This window comes from Lactuca saligna, chromosome 4, assembly GCF_052625555.1.
Source record: "Lactuca saligna cultivar CGN05327 chromosome 4, ASM5262555v1, whole genome shotgun sequence".
NCBI lineage: Eukaryota > Viridiplantae > Streptophyta > Magnoliopsida > Asterales > Asteraceae > Lactuca > Lactuca saligna.
In genome coordinates, this window is record NC_136420.1 from 129,708,898 (window position 1) to 129,731,960 (window position 23,063).

A 23,063-nucleotide genomic window follows, 5' to 3' on the forward strand; every position below is an offset into this window, starting at 1 on the left:
TTTTTTTTTGAAATTTCACGGTGTTACACTAACCACCTCTTACTAGCAATGGGGTCCTTCTCCCTAAAGAATTCGTGAGCTACACAAGCACGGAATGCGTGGAAGGAAAGAGTACGAGCTCCCTTAATTGCCATGACCTCAGTGAAAAATATGCCCATACGCTCATCTAAAATCTCCAAAATACTCTCCTTGACCATTCTGAAGCTCACAGGAGTCTGCTCCAAATATCTCGGGTGATCTCCGATGAGATAAACTCCGACATCTGCTCATCAATTGGCTCAGCACCTGAACCAAAACCTGAACCTCCCCCACGTGTGGTCATCACCATACTGAAAATCAATCATACAAATGATCAGTACATACCCAAGAATCCTCAACCAATAGGCTTCCTAGACTCTCCGTAACTCTCCTTGATTAGCGTATGGATCCTATGTTTTTAGTAATTCGGGCCAAGTACTACCTTCCACACCTATCCATAATTTCCTCAAAAATTGTTCCGAATCCTCTAGGTCACCTGGTACTCCAAGTACTCTCTAAACAACGCAACCAAACCACTAAAGCACTTCCTAGGCGTTCCTAGGTTCCTGACCTCACCTATCCATCAGCTGCTGAAGAACTCCCACTAATGTCCGCTAATTACTTCATGAGTATAATCACATGCTACAAAGCATAGATAATCCTTTAAGTAAAAGACTCGACCCTACAACGGTTAGACTTAAATGAGATGTAACGCTCGTTTCAGGTATCAATTACTTTTCAGAATTTTAGGGTTATAAATTGGAACTCGACGAGTTGGGGAGCTCCAACTCATCGAGTAGAGATCATTTTTGGGATGCGGGATTTAGGATCTAGTCGATGAGTTAGAAGGCCCAACTCGATGAGTAGGAACTGTAAAGGAAAACCTAATTTGCAGAGGTTTGCACCCTATATAATCTCCTTAAAACCTTGAGGTTGACCTTCCATCAGCCCCCAAACCCTAAGAACCTCACTGCAAAACCCTAATCTATATTTTCTCTCATATTGTGGGCTAGAGTGACTTTTGGAGCTTAAGAAAAAGATAGTGAGAAGAAGGAGCATATCCAACAAACAAAGACCTCACTCTTGAGCTTGACCATCTTGTGGACTATTGTAAGCACTTAAGATTTGATTTTTATCTTAGAGTATGGCTAGATCTTGAGTTTACCCTTCATAACCTATCATTCTTGTCGATCACATGCATGGGTTTCATAAGGTTTGCAACTTCATGGAGCTCTAGGGCAAAATGGTCCCATAGTGGGCTAGATCGAGATTTTGGTCAAGCATGGATACCATGCTTGGATTTTAGGGTATATTTTCCCTCTTTAGCCATTTTGACTTCAAGACATGCATTGGACATCTATATCCATAATGTATCCATCTTTGGAACGTTTTGAGGATTAGAACCTCTTCTGGAAAGGAAGGATTCCAGATCCTTAGTCTTGAACCATATAGCTAAGATTTTGAGCTTTCCAACCTTTGTTAAGGGATTTAGAGCATTCAGAGTGGTTCTAGAGGATAAAGTTGGAAACTTTTTCCTTCTAGACACCTTTAGATTTCAGATCTAAGCCCTAGAGTCCCTGCAATCAATGTATCATCCGAATGTGCAAACAGGGGGAAAACTCGACGAGTTGGATCGGGTTTTCGTGTCTACTAGATATTGAGTGAACTCGACGAGTTGATGAGACAACTCGGTGAGTTGGCTAGGGTTTGTCCTGTTTTTCTGGACTCTGAAGGAACTTGACGAGTTGGGGTCAACATGGACTGTTGACCTTGACTGTTGACTTGGACTTTGACCATGGTTGACTAAGTTTGACCTTGAGGGTATTTTTTGGTATTTCGGAATTTTGAAAAAATCAGCCACATGATGATTGTAGGCAGTTGAGTCAAAGTTTCACTTTGGGACTTATCTGATCTTATCTTATCAGTTCAGCATTTCTTAAGAAGTGAGTCTTCTCCCCATACCAATGGGTCCAAGGCACCCAGGCTGGCCCATTTCATGATATATTGATTGATAGTTGATTATGTGATATGTTGCTATGATACTTGTATGGAAGTCCCCGTGGGGTTCCCGTGGTAGTATAATAAGACCACGAGGAGGTTCCTATGGCATTTGGTATAAGTCATTGGAGGGTTTCCACGGCTTCCTAGTATGTTTACATATTTAGCTCGTATGATATTTCTATGGTTCGTGTAGACCGTGTGGAGGTTCCCACGACAGTTAGCCAAGACCACGTGGGGGGTTCCAGTGGCGGCTAACAAAGACCATGTGGAGGGTTGCCATGGCAGATAGTTAAGACCACATGGTGGTTCCCAGTGGCATTTGGTGTAAGACCTTGGATGGTTTCTATGGCCTCCTTATATGTTTGTATGCATGGCTTATGTGTTGTATGTAGCTTATAGAGCTATTATAGATTATGTGATTATGTGACCTGTGTGAGGTATGCTCTGGGGAACTCACTAAGCATTAGCTTATAGTTTGTTGATTGTTTCAGGTACATCTAAGCCTAAGGGAAGGGGCAAGGCTTGATGGTGCGACATGCACTCTTCGACATTTGATTTGATGGGATACTCTGATGTTTGACATACAATATCAATGTTATGGATTTTGAAAACAATTGTCATTGTTACTTCATATTTTATGGAAATGTTTTGGTTAATTAAAAATGAACAATTTATTTGAAAATTTGCTTTGTTACACGAGAGTTGCACAATATGGCAAAATCAATCGCTCTGAGATTGTTTAACCCATGCAGCATGTGACTTATCATATTCACTCAATAGTTAATTCCCAATATCAAGAGTCCCACAAAGGCACAAAGCAAGTAGCATTCATGTAGTAACACTCCAAGCCATAGACCAATCAATGGGATTCTCAAGCTCACTGGCTACCAACATCTTCGTTGTACTAACATACTTCCTAGGTTCTCCTAGGATTCCTTATCCTCACTCTACCATCAGCTGTTGAAGAAATCCCACTAATGTCAGCTAACTACTTCTTGAATACAACCACATGCAACAAAGTTTAGATGATCCTTCGAGTAAAAGATGCATCCCTAAAATGGTTGGACTCAGACAAGAGCTGCACAATATGGTCAAATCCATCACTCTGAGATTATTTAACCTTTGCAGCATGCAATTTAACGTATTCATGAAATAATTAGCTCATGTCAGTATGAGTCCCACAAAGCACAAAGTAAGCAACATTCGGGCTTCAGAAAGTCTCACTAGCATACTAACTAATCAAGACATTTTATCCAATAATCTGAAATCAATACTATCATGCTAAATCTCAAACAATAGGAATACCAAGGCATCTATCCAAGCATTCTATTATGTAAATCCTGAGTAGATCCTTAGCCCTAACTACCATGTAATTCATAGATTCACATATCAAACCATATCACACCCTTTTTCTCTTATTATAAAACCCTTTTTATAAAACATTTCTTTTGAAAAAAATCTATCAAACCCCCAGTTTGAGTTCAAACACACCCAAGACTATGCCTGAATCCCTCAAACTAAGGCTCTTATAGCAACTTGTAACGTCCCAGAAATTAAGACTAGAAATTTTGATTTTTAAGTTAATAAAACCATTATCCAAAACAACAACATGGAAACCATAGTGAATCAGAGTTTATCAAATAACATCCAAGTACATCAGAGTCATGTAAAATGCGGAGCAATATGGTGTATGCAATGCAATCATCCTAAGCCCTTCCCATTCGAACCGGAAGTACCTAAAACATGAATTGAAAACTGTAAGCACAAAGCTTAGTGAGTTCCCCCAAAATACCCCATATTATACAATCATACAGTCAAGTGTATATGGGTGCTTGTAGTCCCCTTCGGTTTATTAAAACCAGATACCGGGTCTATTTCACCCTTACCACTACCACATAATCTCATAACAAAAGAATCACAGAGACATCAAGCAATTATATGCATAATAGACAATTATCACGAAGATGGTCATCATACTACAAGCATAACTTAGTGGGCCAGCATTGGTACCTTCGACCCACAGATGCAGTGAAGGAAAATCTACTTGAAGGACGAAGCCAACTTCAACTAGCTGCTCTCCTACCAAAATACTGGTGCTCAGCACCTCAAATGTCTAGAATATACACAAGATAATGATGATGAAGCTTCCTTGTTAGACCAACACTCTAGAACATCTTCTTTTCCTTCTTCTAGCCACCAAAACACCAATTTGATCTAAACCCACCAAGAGGGATGATGGTTAGTGTTTCTGAGTTGGAGGGAGGCGAAGGCTGAGAAATGAACCCTAAAAACGAGTTAAGGGGATTAAATACGTGGGAAACCATAAATATTTGTGGGCTTGGGCTATAGTGATCCTCAGGTCGTGAGCTCTTATTCTTCACGTTGTGAGTTCATTATATATAAAAATTCTTCACTAATCGCTCCTCACCTCATGACCTTCTATGGCTCACGTCGTGAGCCTTGCTTTTACCCAAAAACCAAGCATTTGACTCCTTAAAACCCTGATTCAACTCTTCTAGGAAAACGGGTGTTACAATTTTTTAAGCTTTTAGATAAAATTACAGAGATGGTCCTTGTGGTTGGCACAATATACCATAGATAGTCCTTATGAGGAATTTTGACGAGTATGGTCCCCATGGTTCCCAATTGTCGCATGGATAGTCCTTATGACTGACTTTGCTTGATTTATGTTGTTTATCAAAATCATGTGACCCTCATACGAGGGTATTTTGGTCTTTTTCTTTATTACACTATCTGATCATACACATAACTGATCCTTACAGCCAACTATCATTTACATTACCCCCAAGAAATCCACCCTTTCTTATCCCCTTTGGTTTTTCATCTTCATCACTTACAAACTCAAACGAAAACAAGGGTTTTCATCTTCATCTTTTGTGATGGTTTTAACTTTATGGAATATTTGTTCAAAATTCTCAGAAAATAATAACTTGATCAAATCTTGTGGTGAGTGATCAATTAACAACATTAAATATTGTTAAAATTTCCATTTTTAAAATTTTTGAGACTTCATTCTTTCCTCATATCATTATTTATTTGTTTTTCAGTTGTGTTAAGTAATTTATGCACATTCAAGATTCACCTTGGGGGCATGTTCACAAAATACACAGGAAGAGGTTACGTGGGTGGGAGTATCGGCTTTGTTGACTATGTAGACATGAACGTGTTTTTAGTACATGAGTTAGACAATATGTTTAAGGAGATAGGTTATGTTAATGGTTAGCCTATCTACTACCACTTTTTGATTCTATAGATTGAAATCGATTAAGGGTTACTTCCTCTAGGTAACAACTCAGACGTAGTTATGTTAAGTAAGCATGCCTCTAATTATAAAGAGATTATGGTGTATACTAAACATGGAAATACTAGACTCCATACTTACTTTATGTCTCCAAATAAGGTCACATTGGATAAGATAAACGAGCCTATTTCTCCTAAACCTAATCGAAATTTTTTTACCAGTACAGAGGTAGGATCATGCAGTAGAAAATTAGATTTGAATGAGAACTATGATTTTTCTAGGTCCATTGTAGCTTTTGGACATTTTGTTGGATATGTAGTGAAAGATGTTGGTGTTAAAGTTGCATATGAGAAGCTTAACAAAGTTCAAGATGTTAGTGTTCAAGCTATAGGTGAGAAGCTTGGTATACCCATTGATACTCTTTCAAAAGACTTTGATCCTTTCTTTTATACGTATCATAATGATTACCAACTGGTGGAGGAAAAAGATTTAGAATATTGGGGTGATAGGGTGGTACACAATGAAGAAATTAGGGATGTTATTAGTGACGAGAGTAGTACGGATGGAAGTATAAGCGAGGATAGTGACTTTTTAGTTGATCAACTTAATATGGTGAAGGATGTCGAAGTGTATATGAAAGGCTTCCATAGTGGTGTGGAGAATTTTCCAAATCTAGATAACCACCAATCATTTAATGTACCTGATGTCATAGTTGATGAGGATTTGGAGGTGATAGATACACAGTTGTTTGAATCAGCTGGTGTACAAGAAGATGAGAGGAATAAGTTGATAAGAAGTTTAAACAAACCAACCACATGTTCATCAGGGGTAGTACATGAAACTGCATTCCACATGAGTCAAATATTTAAATCCAAAACAGAAGTGAAGGCCTACATTAAATGCATTCAATTCAAACTAGGACAAACATTTACTTTGAAAAAAAAAATGATTAAAAAAATTAGGGAGAAATGCAGGGGTGTAGTCCTAGAAATGAGAGGTGGGTCATGGACAAAATGCAGAATCAAATGCAAGGAAAAAACAATCAGTTCACAAAAAGCAACATGCGCTTGGGTGGTATTAATTTCTAGATTTGATGAAGAAAGCAATTGGATGTTTAAAAATCTGGTTCATGAGCATAGATGTGTGCAGTCAATATCTATTAAAGCATGTACATCTAAGTTTCTTGCAAACACCATTCTTCAACAAGTAGAAGGAAACCCAACTATCCTACTTAAAGCTTTACATGTAGAGTTACAAAAGACATATGAGGTGGGGATGTCAAGAATGAAGGTCTTTAGGGCTAAAACGTTTACACAAAAACATGTGTATGGAGATTATCAAAAGCAATATAACCTTCCCAGGTACTACGTACTAGAATTAAAATACTGCAATCCAGGAACAATTGTGAAGATTGATGCATACAGTGAACCAAATGCAGACTTGGAAACTAGGATGTTTAAGAAAATTTATGTCTGTTTAGGTTCATTGAAACTGGGTTTTAAGGCAGGTTAAAAGATATTATAGGATTCGATGGGGGCTTTCATGAAGGGCCCTTACCATGGACATGTCCTCCTACTGTGAGTCTTGATTCCAATAATGGGATCTACCTACTAGCATATGTCATAGTTGAAGCTGAGACCCAAAGCTCATGGATTCGGTTTCTAGGGTGTCTAGGTGAAGATTTGGAGCTCTCTAAAAATTCAAACTTCATATTCATTTCTGACAGGTAAAAGGTAAATGTTTTTATGATACTTGTTTTTAATATTACATTTAGAAAATAACATTTTTGTTACTTGTGAATTAGGGGATTTTACCTTCCATTGCCAACCTATTCCCTAGTACTGAGCATAGCTTCTGTTTACGACATATTCGTGAGAATATGAAGCTACAATAGAGGGGGAAGGAGCACAAAGATCATTTGTAGGAATGTGCAACAACAACAACAGTTAGACACTTTGACAGATTCATGGAGGATTTTAAAAAGTTCAATTCATATGCATATGACTAGTTAAAAGTTATTCCACCAAAACATTGGGCAAGAGCACATATTTCAGTTATATTTATCATTATATTGTATAATAGGTGTTTATTCTTATATATCCTTATTCCTTTTACTAAAATCATATTTGTTGCATTGTACAGGAAGAGCACATACATATATGTTATTGAATAATTTGTGTGAAGTTTTCAACTCAAAGTTGTTAGATGCTCAAGACAAACCTATAACTACATGTTTATAGTATATTAGGGAATACTTAATGAAAAGAATTTGTATTGTGAAAAATATGATTGATAAGTCTCAAGGGCCACTTACCCCAACAACCATAAAATTTTTAGATGGAGTTACGAAAGATGCTTCTCAATACACTTGCATATTTAATGATGCTGATGAGACTAAAGCTACTAGGATATTAGGGGATCAATTTATGGTTATTTGGAGGGACAACAACTATTGTAGGCATTAAGAAATCATTAGGATATCATGCTCTCATATTGTTAGTGCCATTTGGGATAAGGTTGAGCATGTGGCCAAAAATACCCCACCTCTTGAGGAGTAGGTACATCCATGTTATAGGTTAAGCATATGGAATGAAATGTACAACTACAAAGTTCAGCCTATCAATGGAAGAAGTATGTGGCCAAGGTCAGATTACCCATAACACTGACACCCTAAGCATACTAAACAGGTAAATAATTTTCAATTTACAAGTTAATATACGCTTATAGTGTTTTAAATTTTTTAGTTATGCAAGTGGGGAGACCAAAAAAGAAAAGAAAGAGAGCTTAAAGTAAACCAAATAATCAAGGTAAAAGTTAGACCAGGAAGTTCCTTACACTTACCTGTAGCAAATGCAAGAACAAGCGCCACAAATCTAGGAGTTGCAAGGGACAAGGGGGACAAAATGAAGTTAGAAATGTGGTTTTTAAAAATATTTCTTTTGTGTTGTTTAATTTGGTACCTTAGAATGCTCATACTAAGTTGGTTCTTATGTGTCTTCATCTTTTATTGGTATTATTGTATATTAGGGTGCTAGACTAAGTTGGTTCTTGTGGTTTTGACACATTAGTCTGCAAGTTCTTTTGATATTGTGTTGGTATTATGACTTTGAACTTTAAGGATGTGGAATAAAGTTTATGACTATGCAAAAGTTTGCATTTTTTAAACATTTCTAATGTTGTTATGGCTCTATAATGGTTTACACATTATACTACAACGGTCTAGACATTTGATTGAACATGCTCATATTAATACAAAAACATTTCACTTTCATATTTAGTACTTTAATGGTTCTGAAAAGTTCATACAGTTGCAGACCATCAATATTTTACATCTATATTAACCTTTCCAATAAAACCTAGGTCTATATGGTTGCAAACTAAAAAGTTTCCCAAATAAAAAGCACTCCATTAATATATACGAACATTTCTTACATCCCAAACAAACAAAACAAAATCATCTTCAGACTAATAATATTTTTTGATATCCCTAACAAGCATAAGAAGCATCATCTCCAGACTAATATTATTAGCATCTTTTGTACGCATACATGAAAAAGAAAACCCAACTAAAAGCAAGCATCATCTTCAGTTTTTTTTTTTTGCTTCCAAACTTGTTTGCAACAGACATTCATGAATCATGTTTATTGATTTTAGCAAATCAAGAATGACAGCCACATCCCTACGACACATGGGTTCATCAAATCATGCATTGAAATTGCAAGTGCTAGGACATTATCATAACCTACGACATGGGTTGAGATCCATCTGTGATGTCACTATCATCGCTTGCCTTCCACAAAAACAATTCACCATTGTTAAGCAAATTTTCTTGGAAAAACATAAAAGAGAGAATAAAGGAGAAATAAAATAATGAAGGAAGTATTGGGGGTCTAATCTTTATAGGGAAGGAAAAATATTTCGCAGGTGTTATAAATACATGAGAGAGAAGGGATACACAAAAGACCAATACCCTCGTATGAGGGTCACATGATATTGATAAACGTTAAAAATCAAACGGAGTCAATTGTGACATCCCTATTTTCACGGCTAGAAAAAACCGATTTTGTTTGTGCTTTATAAAAATCGGAGTACCTCTTTTAATAAAAATGTTGCGGAATTTGTTCCCAGTAAAACATGATAAATACGTTATCAAAGCATTTACGAAGAAAAGTATTTTTATTCATTTTAAAACATTTGGGATGTCATCGTCAATACAGAAACATAAGCATAAACATAACTTATATTCATTATCACTAGTGATTTATATCTCCTTAATCTCTTAGTGTAATGTGACATCATATCAACATCTGTGATATAAATAAACTGAGTGGGTCAGGTTGGGAAACCTGGTGAGTACATAGGGTTTTCAACCCACAATAATATTATTATTATGTTTAATCATTAAACAGTTAACCCAATTACCCATCCCCATTATCATCTTTACTCTTAAGGATGTACCCTAGGAATCAATTATTTCTCATTCATTCATTCCTAAGGATTATCCTAAGGAATAGGTACGAAGTACATCGTTGTCAATGACACAACTGTCAAGCACAGCTGCTAGTTCTATCACTTAGGCGCAGCTGCTAGAATTGTGACATTCTCTATGAGGCGCAACTGCCGGTATTGTCCTTCGGGCACAACTGCTAGGGTTATTTCGTTTCTTGACAATATCGTTTTCGAGAGTCCACTCGTAATACATTTCAATAGTTTTTTTTTAGAGTGCACCGGTGAACACATCGTTCACAACACCTACAGGTTGCAAGCCTGCAAGTGTTCCAATGGACTGTCTAGAATAGTCTGTGGTTGTCATCCATAGTCTGCTAGATGACGAGGCCAACATTTGGGAACAAGGCTTCTCAAATCGTCCACCTCTCACCCTTACCTCATGGTCTATATCACCTCTCAACTCATCATCCAACTCATATCTCATCTACCCATATTTTACCCAACATATTATGTAGATATAAATACATATACAGTTTAAATCATATAAAACTTGTATAAAATCATTCATCCAGCATAGATAGCAAGTATACAGATAATATGCACACATATCATGTAGTTTATATAAAATACTTCATATCTATGTGTAAGGTGGTGATTCCAAACTCGGAGACTAATTAATAGTCTTGGTATTATTACTATTATATAAGCACGAAACAATATTTCTCAACCACTATATACAGACAGGGGCCATTTTGGCATATAACACTTCTGAAATCCAACAACCATATGCGGCCCTTTAAACCAGATTCCCCATACCGTGAGTGGTTAAAAAGATATTATAACGAAACTTATATAACTCATAATAATAGCCTAAATAATCATTATAAGGTCCTAATAATATTACTATATTGAAACATAAGCTATACTAAAGGTAGGTTAGGCGTAGCTCACTTATAGCGGCTTTTTCTCAAACCGGACTTCGCTGGAGCTAACCAGGGCCTTGCCCTCTGCATCGGACCGAAGTCCGGAACTAACCAGGGCCTTTCCCTCTGCATCGGATCGAAGTTCGGAAACTACATTAGACCGAAGTCCGGAACTAACCAGGGCCTTGCCCCCTGCATCAGACCAAAGTCCAGAAACTGACTGGACATAGCATGACATAACATAACTACTAGCATAAAAACATATAAGGCATACTGCATCAGACCGACGTCCGGAACATAACACAATGACATGCTTGAATCAAAAAGACATCAAGCACACTAAGTTCCTACATCAGACCAAATTCCGGAACTACTACTAACTAAACGGGCCAACATTGTGACCGTAGACCCGTTCCTACTGGAAGGGAACTCACCTCGTAACGCTGGCTGCTAAGATGCTAAGTCTGAAACTGGCTGACTGCTGCTCCATAACTCCCCATCTACAAATCCCATAAACACTAAATCAAATATTGATAACTAATCTCAGGGAAAAAAGACTATTTTACCCCTGGTCAAAGTCAACATACTGGTCAAAGTCATCTTTCAGTTGACCGGACTCGCCGAGTTGGGCCGCCAACTCACCAAATCCCTAGCATTCTTTCTGATCCTCTGCTCGCTTCTACTCTTCGAGTTTGGCAAAGACTCGACGAGTTCTTTTTCGATACTAACATCAAGTCTAACTTCATCCGACTCGTCGAGTTGTATGAACAACTCGTCGAGTTCTACTTCATCATATGAACTCGTCCAGTCTGTGACTCGTCGAGTTGTATGAACAACTCGTCGAGTCTGTTCTTGAGGCAAGGAGATTACCTTGGACTCGCCGAGTCTCATGCATGACATTACTATACAGTCGATTCTAGTTGATTTCAGTGCATCCAATCCATAGATTTGGGATTCTAAAGCTGGTTTTACACGTAAAGTTTCCAACTTTACGTGCATGCACAAGAGAATGGGGCTAGAACATAGAAATCATCCAACAATAAGCACTTAGGGTTTGGAATAGGGCTATATTTGCATAAAGGTAGCTACATTGAGCTCTTATAGCTCAATAACATCCAGATCTATGCTTTCCATCCTAAAGAGAGTTCACATATCGAGTTTGAATCATATAAAGTTCAAAGAGAAACATAAACAAGCATAAAAGAGGGTTAAATGGGAGAATGGACAAGGTGATAACTTTATTACCAGAATATGTAGCCAATGGAAGCTAGATTTTGGATCTCCTTTCTCTTCTATTGGTCGTCTTTCCTTCCTTCTCTTCTACAACTTTCAAACTAGCACAAAACATTCAAGCTCAACATCGGAGACTATGGTTACAGAGAAATGCTCTAGAGGTACTGGAGGCTGGGATGGGAGGCTATAATGACGTTTAAATAGGGTACAAACCCTGGGATTTAGGGTTTCTTCCAGACGGGCGGACTCGCCGAGTCCAGAATATGGACTCGTCAAGTCTCCCGCTAAAAACGCGTGCAAATCTCGCCTCTACTCGACGAGTTGGGCTACTGACTTGTTGAGTACCTCTTAAGAAAGGAAAACACTTTATTTAAATTACATACCAGAAATGGGGCGTTACACCTTAGGATGATTACGTCCCAGAATCATAAAAGAAACAGGGATGTATAATGACTCCATACGTTATCTCTTCATCCTAGGTAATAATCGTAACTTCTATGTTTCTTCGAAGGCGTATCTAACTCATGTTCTTCTTGAATGCAAGCGGTACTTGATCTTGCACCTATTCTTTATGTCTTGTTACACTTTTAATCATGACCTTCATATCACAAACTCACTCTTTATCAGAAATGGGGCATTACAATTCTCCCCCATTTATCTTAGATTTCATCCTCGATGTCTGCTGTTATTGATCCTGAAAATAACTTCGGATAGTGCTCCCTCATCTCCTCCTCAGTCTCCCACGTCCACTCTGAACCCTTCCAGTGCTGTCACTGCACCTTCACTAACTGAACCACCTTGTTCCTCAAGGTCTTCTTCTTCCGATCTAGGATCGCAACTGGTCTCTCGATATAATTCAGACTGCTATCAACCTGAATATCTTCCAATGGTACCACTGCTGACTCATCCACCAAACACTTTCGTAACTGAGAAACGTGGAAAGTGTTGTGGATCTAGCTAAGCTTTGCTGGAAGATCCAAACGGTAAGCAACCCGACCCACCCAAGCCAAAACCCTAAAGGGACCAATGAACCTGGGGCCCAACTTGCCCCTCTTCCAGAACCTGATGACACCTTTCCAGGGTGACATTTTCAGGAGGACCAAATCACCCATCAGAAACTCCAAGTCTGAACGCCTCATATCGGCGTAACCCTTCTGGCGACTGTACGTAGTCTGCAGTCTGATACGGACCTACTGGATCAACTCTGTGGTCTTGAGCACCACCTCAGTACTCCTGATGACTCTCTGACCGACTTCTCCCCATAAAATCGGGGTCCTACACTTCCTCCTATAGAGCATCTCGAAGGGAGGGCAGTCAATGCTGGTGTGGTAACTGTTGTTATACAAAAATTCCGTTAACGGAAGATACGTATCCCAACTGCCACCGAAGTCTAGGACGTATAGTCGAAGCATGTCCTCAAGAGTCTGAATCATCCTCTCACTATGTTCGTCTGACTGAGGTTGGAAAGTGGTGCTGAAGTGAAGACGAGTCCCCATCTTGTCATGAAACCGCTTCCAAAACCTGGAAGTGAACCGGACGTATCGATCTGATACTACTAATATAGGCACTCCATGCCGTGCCACTACCTCGCCCACATAAATATCGGCTAGCTTCTCAGCTGATATGCTCTCCTGAATCGGTATGAAATGCGCGCTCTTGTTCAGCCGATCCACTATGACCGCTTCATGTAGGGCCACCAATAATCAAGTCGGAGATCTCTGTACATCTTCGTTGTCCCTGGATGGATGGAGAACCAAAACTTATGAGCCTCGTCCATCAACACCTGCCATACTCCGCCCCAGTATGGTACCCAAACTCTCCCATGAAGGGTCAACAATCCTCGACTGTCATAGTCAAAGGAAGCTACCCGCCCTAAAATCCTCTCAAATTTCTGCCTCTCCTCCTTTAGGCCTTCAACCTGTGCGTCTCTAATCTTCTCCAACAATGGAGTAATCGTCATCCTCAGACATATATCCCTGATCGAGGCTACTACCGCCTTGCGGCTTAGGGCATCGGCCACTATGTTGGCCTTGCCCAGATGATAAAGGATCTCACAGTCATAATCCTTTACTACGTCTAACCATCGGCGCTGCCTCATGTTCAGATTCGACTGATCCATGAGGTACCTCAAACTCTTGTGATCCGTGTAAATGGTACAACTGACTCCATAGAGGTAATGCCGCCAAATCTTGAGGGAACACACTACTGCCCCCAGCTCTAAGTCATGTGTCGGATAGTTAGCCTCATGAGGCTTCAACTGTCTAGAGGCATAAGCTATCACATGCCCTCGCTGCATCAACACTGCTCCCATACCTGTGATCAAAACATCACAGTAGAGTACGAAGTCATCCACTCCATCTGACAGGGTAAGAATTGGCGCCTCACACAATCTATGCATGAGGGTCTTAAATGTTGTCTGCTGCTCAGGCCCCCAGCGAAATGCCACCGACTTCCTGGTCAATCGAGTGAATGGAACTGCTATCTTGGAGGATCCCTGGATGAATCTCCTATAGTACCCTGCCAACCCTAGGAAGCTCTGGATCTCTGATGGAGACCTCAGGACCTCCCATTGTATCACGGCCTCTACTACCATTCACACCTACTCATACTCGTCCCAAGTATTGTCTCGCAGTTTTCCAAGTCACCATACAAGAAATCACATAACAACTTAACACCCCAGATAATAAAACAAAGGCTTTATATTATTCCTTGAAACGATTATATAGGTGCTCAAGTTCACCCTAGACTATGCCTCTAATAGACACCATACGATACTATCCACATGGCTACTGTGTAACTCGATCTTTGGATATGAAGTCCTTATCCTTGATTCCTCGTGTTGTTTTCTGCTTCACTGAGGATCATGTGGAATGCTCTTGCTTTCAGCCTTGGTGGCACATTTGGCTATGTAGCCCCTTCTCTTTTTGGGCAATCTTTCTTGAAGTGCCACTCCTCATTACATTCATAACATACCCTTTTGTTGAATGTACATTCATTGGCGTAATGCCCATGCTTTCCACACTTGAAACAAGTCACTTCCTCACCGCATTTTCCATAGTGTTTCTTTTTGCACTTCTCGCACCATCTTGCTTCACTTCCTCTTCCCCTCCTCCAGACTTCAGGAAATTTCTCTCATTTTTGGACCTTGAAGATCCTTCAAACTTTTTTTTCTTCCTAACTTATATTTTTCTAGACCCCTTTCTCTTATCTGGGTCTTTACATTCTTAGCTGCTCTAATAGTTGTTTTCAAAGTAGCTGCTATTTTGACCGTTGGGACAAAGTCTGTGGGCAATCCGTTAGCAAACCTATCTATCTTGGAGAGTTCAGTAGGCACCAAGTAAGGAAACAGCTTCATCCTCTCGGTAAATGCGGTGCATACTCATCGACACTCATTTTCCCTTTCTTTAGGGTCTGAAACTCGTTATTTAGGTCTATCAGATCTATCTCTGAGCAGTATTGCATTTTCAGCTGTTCCAAGAAATCTTCCCATGACATTTTTAGGGCTTCTCCTCATGGCATCGTATCTGCCAATAGCTTCCACCAACTCAAGACTCCGGTCTTCAGTTTCCTGACTGCAAAGATAGTTTTTTGTTTCTCGTTACAGCTATAGCTCTCGAACACCATCTCCATTTTGGAGATCCAATTCATAATCTCAATAGGCTTTGGGCGTCCTGAAAGACTTGGTGGCTTGGCACCCAAGAAATTCTTATACTTCCGCCCATTCTTGTCGTTTCCCCTCTCCGGGTCATTCCTTCGTTCTCTTTGAGTCCCAACTTGACTCACATGGCGGCTATAGTTCCCTTCCTCCGATTGCTCAGGAATCAGCTCGGGTTGCTCAATGGGCATGGTAGGTTCATCCCTATATTTTTTGTAAAACATCTGCCTCATTTCCTCCCTTTGTTTAACTAACATAACCCGAATCATGGCTTGTACTCTAGCCATGGTGATTGGATCGGGTGTGGCTGCTACTTCTGGTGCACACTCAATCACTTGTGGCTCAAGCTGCAGGTTACCGCTTCCCAATCGGCTTTGAGTTATCACCATGTCGATCTATACACCGATTTAGACGTTTGGTGTCCAGTGACAAGAATTTAGATAGGAAAGATTTTATTTACGACCGAATTGTAAATCTCCATATTACTCTAAAAAGTTACATGCCAATTCTAATAACGTAATTAAACGTTTAGAAATCTGAACACATGATGTTTCTAGATTCGGTCGACAACAGACCATAGATCCGATCATACATTTGGCATCATAAATCATCGTAAATCATTTAGCACATCAAAGCATGTTAGGCATTTTCCCTAAATAAGCTAGTGCTTGTATCTATTCAGGTGTATTACCTAAGACACACTCCGCACAATCATTCCTTAGCATTCTAAGTTTAAGTCTAGAAATAAATCCATATTCCTAGTTCGCTTAAACTAATGCTCTGATACCAACTATGACATCCTCATTTTCACGGCCAGAAAAGACCGATTTTGTGTATGCTTTATAAAAATCAGAGTACCTCTTTTAATAAAAATGTTGCGGAATTTGTTTCCAGTAAAATATGATAAATACGTTATCAAAGCATTTCCGAAGAAAAGTATTTTTATTCATTTTAAAACATTTGGGATATCATCGTCAATACAGAAACATAAGCTTAAACAGAACTTACATTCGTTATCACTAGTGATTTATATATCCTTAATCTCTTAGTGTAATGTGACTTCATATCAACACCTGTGATATAAATAAACTGAGTGGGTCAGGTTGGGAAACCTGGTGAGTACATAGGGTTTTCAACCCACAATAATATAATTATTATGTTTAATCATCAAATAGTTAACCAAATTACCCATCCCCATTATCTTCTTCACTCTTAAGGTTGTACCCTAAGAATCAACTATTTCTCATTCATTCATCCCTAAAGATTATCCTAAGGAATAAGTACGAATTCCATCGTTGTCAATGACACAGCTGTCAAGCACAATTGCTAGTTCTATCACTTAGGCGCAGCCGCTAGAATTATGACATTCTCTATGAGGCACAGCTGCCGGTATTGTCCTTCGGGCACAACTGCTAGGGTTATTTCGTTTATTGACAATATAGTTTTCAAGAGTCCACTCGTAATACATGTCAATGGGTTTTTTAGAGTACACCGGTGAACACATCGTTCACAACACCTACAGGTTGCGAGCATTCTAGTGTTCCACTGGACTGTCTAGAATAGTCTGTGGTTGTCATCCATAGTCTGCTAGATGACGGGGCCAACATTTGGGAACAAGGCTTCTCACATCGTCCACCTCTCACCCTTACCTCATGGTCTATATCACCTCTCAACTCATCATCCAACTCATATCTCATCTACCCATGTTTCACCCAATATATTATGTAGATATAAATACATATACAGTTTAAATCATATAAAACTTGTATAAAATCATTCATCCAGCATAGATAGAAAGTATACAGATAATATGCACACATATCATGTATTTTATATAAAATACTTCATATCTATGTGTAAGATGAAAGGGACCATACACTCACATGTTGAGGTGGTGATTCCGAACTCAGATAACGCTTCGTTACTCTTAAAACAATTTCCTTTGACAGAACCTAATATTATTACCATTAGGGTTTAGTCTAATATTCACCGAGACTAACTAATAGTCTTGCTATTATTACTATTATATAAGCATGGAACAATATTTCTCAACCACTATATACAGACAGGGCCAGACATAAAACACCGGAGGGCAGGACCATTTTGGCATATAGCACTTCTGAAATCCAACAACCCTATGCAGCCCTTTAAACCAGATTCCCCATACCGCGAGTGGCTAAAAAGATATTATAACGACACTTATATAACTCATAATAATAGCCTAAATAATCATTATAAGGTCCTAATAACATTACTATATTAAAACGCAAGCTATACTAAAGGTAGGTTAGGCGTAGCTCACTTACAGCGGATTTTTCTCAAACCGGGCTTCGTTGGAGCAGCGTTCCCGAGCCGAAAAGCTCTTCTTCTCAAAGCCTTGTGGCGCTTCAGGACTCGAATCTAGCACTTGGAAGTTGCTAGGAATTAGGTTGGAGAGGTTTGGAGTATTGAGAGAGAAAGAAGGGTGAAGGTGTGAGTTTTGCGAGTGATTTACGCCTCTATTTATAGGCTGAGGTCGGTGCGAACGCAGCGCGTTCCCAAAAGGAACGTAAGGCGTTCGCGAACGCAACGTGTTCCATAGATGAACGCGGCGTGTTCATTTCCATGTGTCACCATCTTGTTCCAAGCCGTGGGGAAGAAGGTGTGGCCCAGGTTGCGCCACGTGTCACTCGCAGATTACCCCACAAACTAATTATCTTCTAAAATCCGTAACTTTCGCATACGAGCTCCATTTTTGACGTTGTTTATATCCACGCGTAGGCGGTACCGTACTCTACAACTTTCGTTTAGACTCTGTCGGCTAACTTTGACTTTATTTTTAAAGTTATATTTTTAACAAGTCGGGACAAGAATAGTCCTTTAAAAATTTATAACTTCTTCATCCGACGTCCGTTTTCGTCTGTCTTTTTACCGTTGCACTACTATTAATTCGACTATCGTTTAGGTTGTGTCGGCTAAAAAATGCTCGAACTAAAATTCGAGTTCCGGGTAGTGCACTACTAAGCCAAATCTTAGAAAATTCATAACTTCCTCATACGGAGTCAGATTTGGGCGTTCTTTTTTTGTATGTTCTCAGTTTAGCGTATACTACAACTTTTGTTTAGATCACTAAGGCTAAAAAGTCCTCTACCGTAAATTCACTATTTACATCTCTCGGTGTTGTGCCGATTTTGCCGTAAAACTTCGATGGGCCATAACTTCTTCGTTATAACTCGAATTTCGGTGTTCTTTATATGTACGGAACCCTTGTAACATATAATACCACTTGGTTAAGATTACTCCTTCTAAATAATATTCATCAATAACTCATTTTTAATGCTTATTGTCTCTAAATTAACTAGCCCGAATATGCGGGCGTTACATAAGTCATAAGGACTGTCCGTGCAACAATTAGGAACCAAAGGGACCATACTCATTCAAAATTTCTCATAAGGACTATCTTTGGTCTGTTGTGCCAACCACAAGGACCGTCTGTGTAATTTTGTCAAGTTTTTATATGAATATGTTAAGTATTTTTATGTATTTTTTTTTACGTATTTATGTATTTTTTTTAAAAGTTTTTTATAGGGATGTTTATTCATTTTAAGTGTATAAATGTTTTTTTATTACATATTTATATGTTTTTTTATGTATTTTAAATATTCTTTATGTATTTATGTGTTATTTTTTAGGTATTACATATTTATATGTATTTATGTATATTTTAAAGTTTTTTATATGGATGTTTTTGTATTATTATGTATTTTAAATGTATAAATGTATTTTTTATGTATTTATGTGTTTTTAAGCATTTTAAATATTTTTTTTATGTATTACGTATTTAAAATTTTTAAGTTTTTTATATAGATTTTTATTTTATGTATTGTAACTCTTTAAAAGTAGTTTTTTTTGGATTTATATGTATTTTTAAGTATTATACATATTTTTATGTGTTATTTTTTATTTATTAAGTATTTATATGTATTAATATGTATTTATGTATTTTACATAAAAATATTTTTATACATTTAAAATACATAAAAATATATAAATACGTAATAAATAAAAAATAACACAATATATATATATATATATATATATATATATATATATATAATACTTAAATGTACATATAAATACGTAAAGAATACGTTTATATATTTAAAATACGTAAAAATACATAAAAATTATGTAAAATGCTTAAATATACATATAAATACATAACAAAATATGTTTAGACATTTAAAATACATAAAAATATATATTAAATATTAAAATATACGTTTAAATACGTAAAAAATATGTTTATATATTTAAAATACATAAAAATACGTAATCATATACATATAAAAACTTAAAAAATATACAAATATGTAAAAATACAAATAAATACGTAAAAAAATATTTTTATACGTTATATATAAGTTTTGACAAAATTTACAGAAAATTCATATAATTTTGCAAAAGTTAATGATTTTGTCACATGACCTGTTAAACAGGTTAAAATGGCAAAAATGAATAAATTAGTCGGTTTCTTAATCTTTTCTATTCAAAAGTTAAATAGTTGAAACTTTTATGTTTAAACAAAAAAAAAAAAAATTAAGGCTTTATTAAAACATTTTTCTCAAAATATTGAGATTTTCCTACAAATTTCTCTAAAATTAAATTGCAAAGCGGCCAAAATAGTATGTATACTCGAAGGGTAAAAATGTCATAGTCCGTAAACACCAAGATTCTTCCACTATTGTCTTCTTTTATTTTGTCCATTCAAATTAAAAAATGGGTTCAACGGACCACCATCTCCCTGCTTTTGCAAAGATAGAAGAAGAAGACTCGTCCCGTAGATAATATATTAAAACAGGATAGAAGAAGAAGACTCGTCCCGTAGATAATATATTAAAACAGGATAGAAGAAGAAGACTCGTCCCGTAGATAATATATTAAAACAGGATCGTACGCTACATACTCTCTTTTGACCAATTCTTACTTAAAACCTGACTTGAACACTCACTTCAACACTCAACCTTATGTATATAGAAAACCAGTGTCTTCATTTCACTAAATATTTTATACATTCTTTATTGCTTTTTACACAAACTTATACATGATGAACAGAATGTAGATGAGCATAGACAAATGTTTGTGGGGGATAGGCACTAGGAAGACAGTTGTTTCCCTCTGAGTGATTGTACTTTTAAACCATACACACCTTTCTGCCAAACACATTTCATAATGAATTCCACTTTGAAAAAACAGAATGAATTGGCATATTCCCCATTGCAAAATTCAGAACTCCATATATTTATCAAGTCAACTACTAGCTTTGACTATCTGTACTATTGACTTGATTCAACATACAAAAATAAAAATAATAAATAAAAAAGAGATAATGCAATTGGGTGGTAGTACCACTATTCATATTCAGATTCAGATGAAAGTGAAAACTGAAAACTGTGTTTTACAATATCTTGATAATGACAAGTAAACTCCACAAACACTTTTTACCCCCCTTACCCCAACATCTACCTACCAATACCATTCATTCTTAATTCTTAATAATTCTTAAACAAACATTCTTACTTACTAATTACTACTACTAATAAGAGTAATAATCCCAAATTCATATCATTATCTTTCTCTTTCTTATACTACCAGTAGGATCTGGGTTTGGATTGGAAAAGGTCTTGGGTGGACAATGGCGATTTCTGTGGGTTTATGAGGTTTTGGTGTTGATGATGATGATGATGGTCAACGTCAACCCAGCTAGGAGTGTCGTTGGGTTTTGGTGGTGCAAAAAAGTGGTGGAATGTTTGTTTATTGGGAATTTCATCGAGTTTTGTGTCGATTGGGATACTGGATTTGGTTTCTTCCGATGATTTTATGAAATCGATATCTTCCTCTTTGTGATGTTGCTGATTTTTGAGATTCTGAAAGTTGAAGTGAGAGTAGTTTTGATGATCGGATGAAGATGGAGCATTAACAGTCATCTTTTGTGAGGTGTATGGATCGTTTTGTGGGAAGAAAACCGATCTCTCATCTTGCAAGTACCTATGTTCATTCATCCAATCGATAAAACAAAACCCTAATTCAACTCAAACATCGGAAAAGTTGCGAGAATCGCAGAAAACGAACCTGTAATCGACGAAGTTGGTCTGAATAGGAGACGACCGAGTGTGGAGGGTGGTGTTGTGGTACGTAAGATGATCAGAAGGCGAGATCGATTTCGAGATATTTGTGGTTGTCGTTAATGGCGATGAAGAAACGTTAACAGCGGTAGACGAAGAAGACGAAGAAGTAGTTGAAGAAGAAGATAATAATTCCACAGGCTTTCTTGAACGATTACGACCACGATGCATATGTCGCTCACAGTATTTCGAATCCGGGTACGCTTCCTTCGAACACCTCCATTTTTTTCCATCTGTTCTTCTACATCTTCCTGGTTCCATATCGATTTTCCTCCCCCCAATTTGATACAACTGATTATACTGAAAGTTTCCTTCCCATACTCCAACTACAAACAAAACACAATCAAATCATACAAATCAACACTCAAGAATCAACGAAAAAAACTAGGGTTTTAACTTTTAATCAATTTACTTACATTGATTACAGGGATTCGTAAAGGAAGAGTTGTATAAGCTTCTTCTGACAGACAAAATGAGATGAGTAGGTACAGGAACACCTGAAACCATGTATTTGTAGATTAAAGCTTGCTGTTCCAGTTCTTCCCATTGTGCTGCTGTGAAAAGATTTAGGTTACTACCACTACTCATCATCTTGTCTCCTTGATTCAAACTCTTGGTTTAATACACCACCTCTGAGATACTCTGTTGTTGGGAAGATGGGGTTCCTATGTATATAGGGGTAGGGGTACTATACCCCCCACCCCCACCCCCACCCCACCCCTTCTCTCTTCTGCACTCAACTGTGTAAATTTGTTGTGTTCTTGAGGGGTCCCTTTACCTCACACAACACCAGATTTCACTCAGTCGTTGTTTGCTACCTATGTATCTCTGCCACCTTTACGGAAATTCATATTACATAATACACATGTACACCAAGATTTAAATGCATGTCATACACTGAGTGACTTCATTTTTTTTTATTGTATTTTTATAGAATATCTGTATGTTATAAAATGTTAAAAGTATACATGTAATAATTTGGAAGAATAGAGTTAGTTGTGTTGAAAGACTGAAACATATCACATGCAAAGAAAGATTGAAAAAGTTTGGAGAAATGATATGACATGAAGCATCATTTTGATGTTTTTATGGTACAACAAAATGTCTATTTCTTTTTCTTTATAATGTTTTACTATATTTTTTTGTGAAGATGGTGGAGTTTATGAATGGAATTTGGCAGTTTGTTTGGGATTTAATATACTGACGAGTCCTTAAAAGCTATAGGACCTGCAAATTTGACTGGCAAAGATACCCCTTAGGTCAAATCAATTTAAATTATTGGGCAGTGTCAGATCACAACACCATAAAGAGAAACAGAGGACACCATCAACCCTAACTCTTTTATTTTCTCAACTTAT

At 37.5% G+C, this 23,063-nt stretch overlaps 1 protein-coding gene across 1 annotated transcript; it reads right to left on the minus strand.

The window, feature by feature from the left end:
• Positions 1 to 20,907: 20,907 nt before the first annotated feature.
• LOC145042807 (uncharacterized) lies at positions 20,908 to 22,296 on the minus strand. The gene is made up of 3 exons (XM_078991289.1): positions 22,122 to 22,296; positions 21,653 to 22,031; positions 20,908 to 21,568 (listed from the first exon to the last, which is right to left on the minus strand). The coding sequence occupies exons 1-3, from the start codon at positions 22,294 to 22,296 to the stop codon at positions 21,169 to 21,171; spliced, it is 954 nt and encodes a 317-aa protein (XP_078847415.1). The 3' UTR covers positions 20,908 to 21,168.
• Between the last annotated feature and the right edge of the window lie 767 nt (positions 22,297 to 23,063).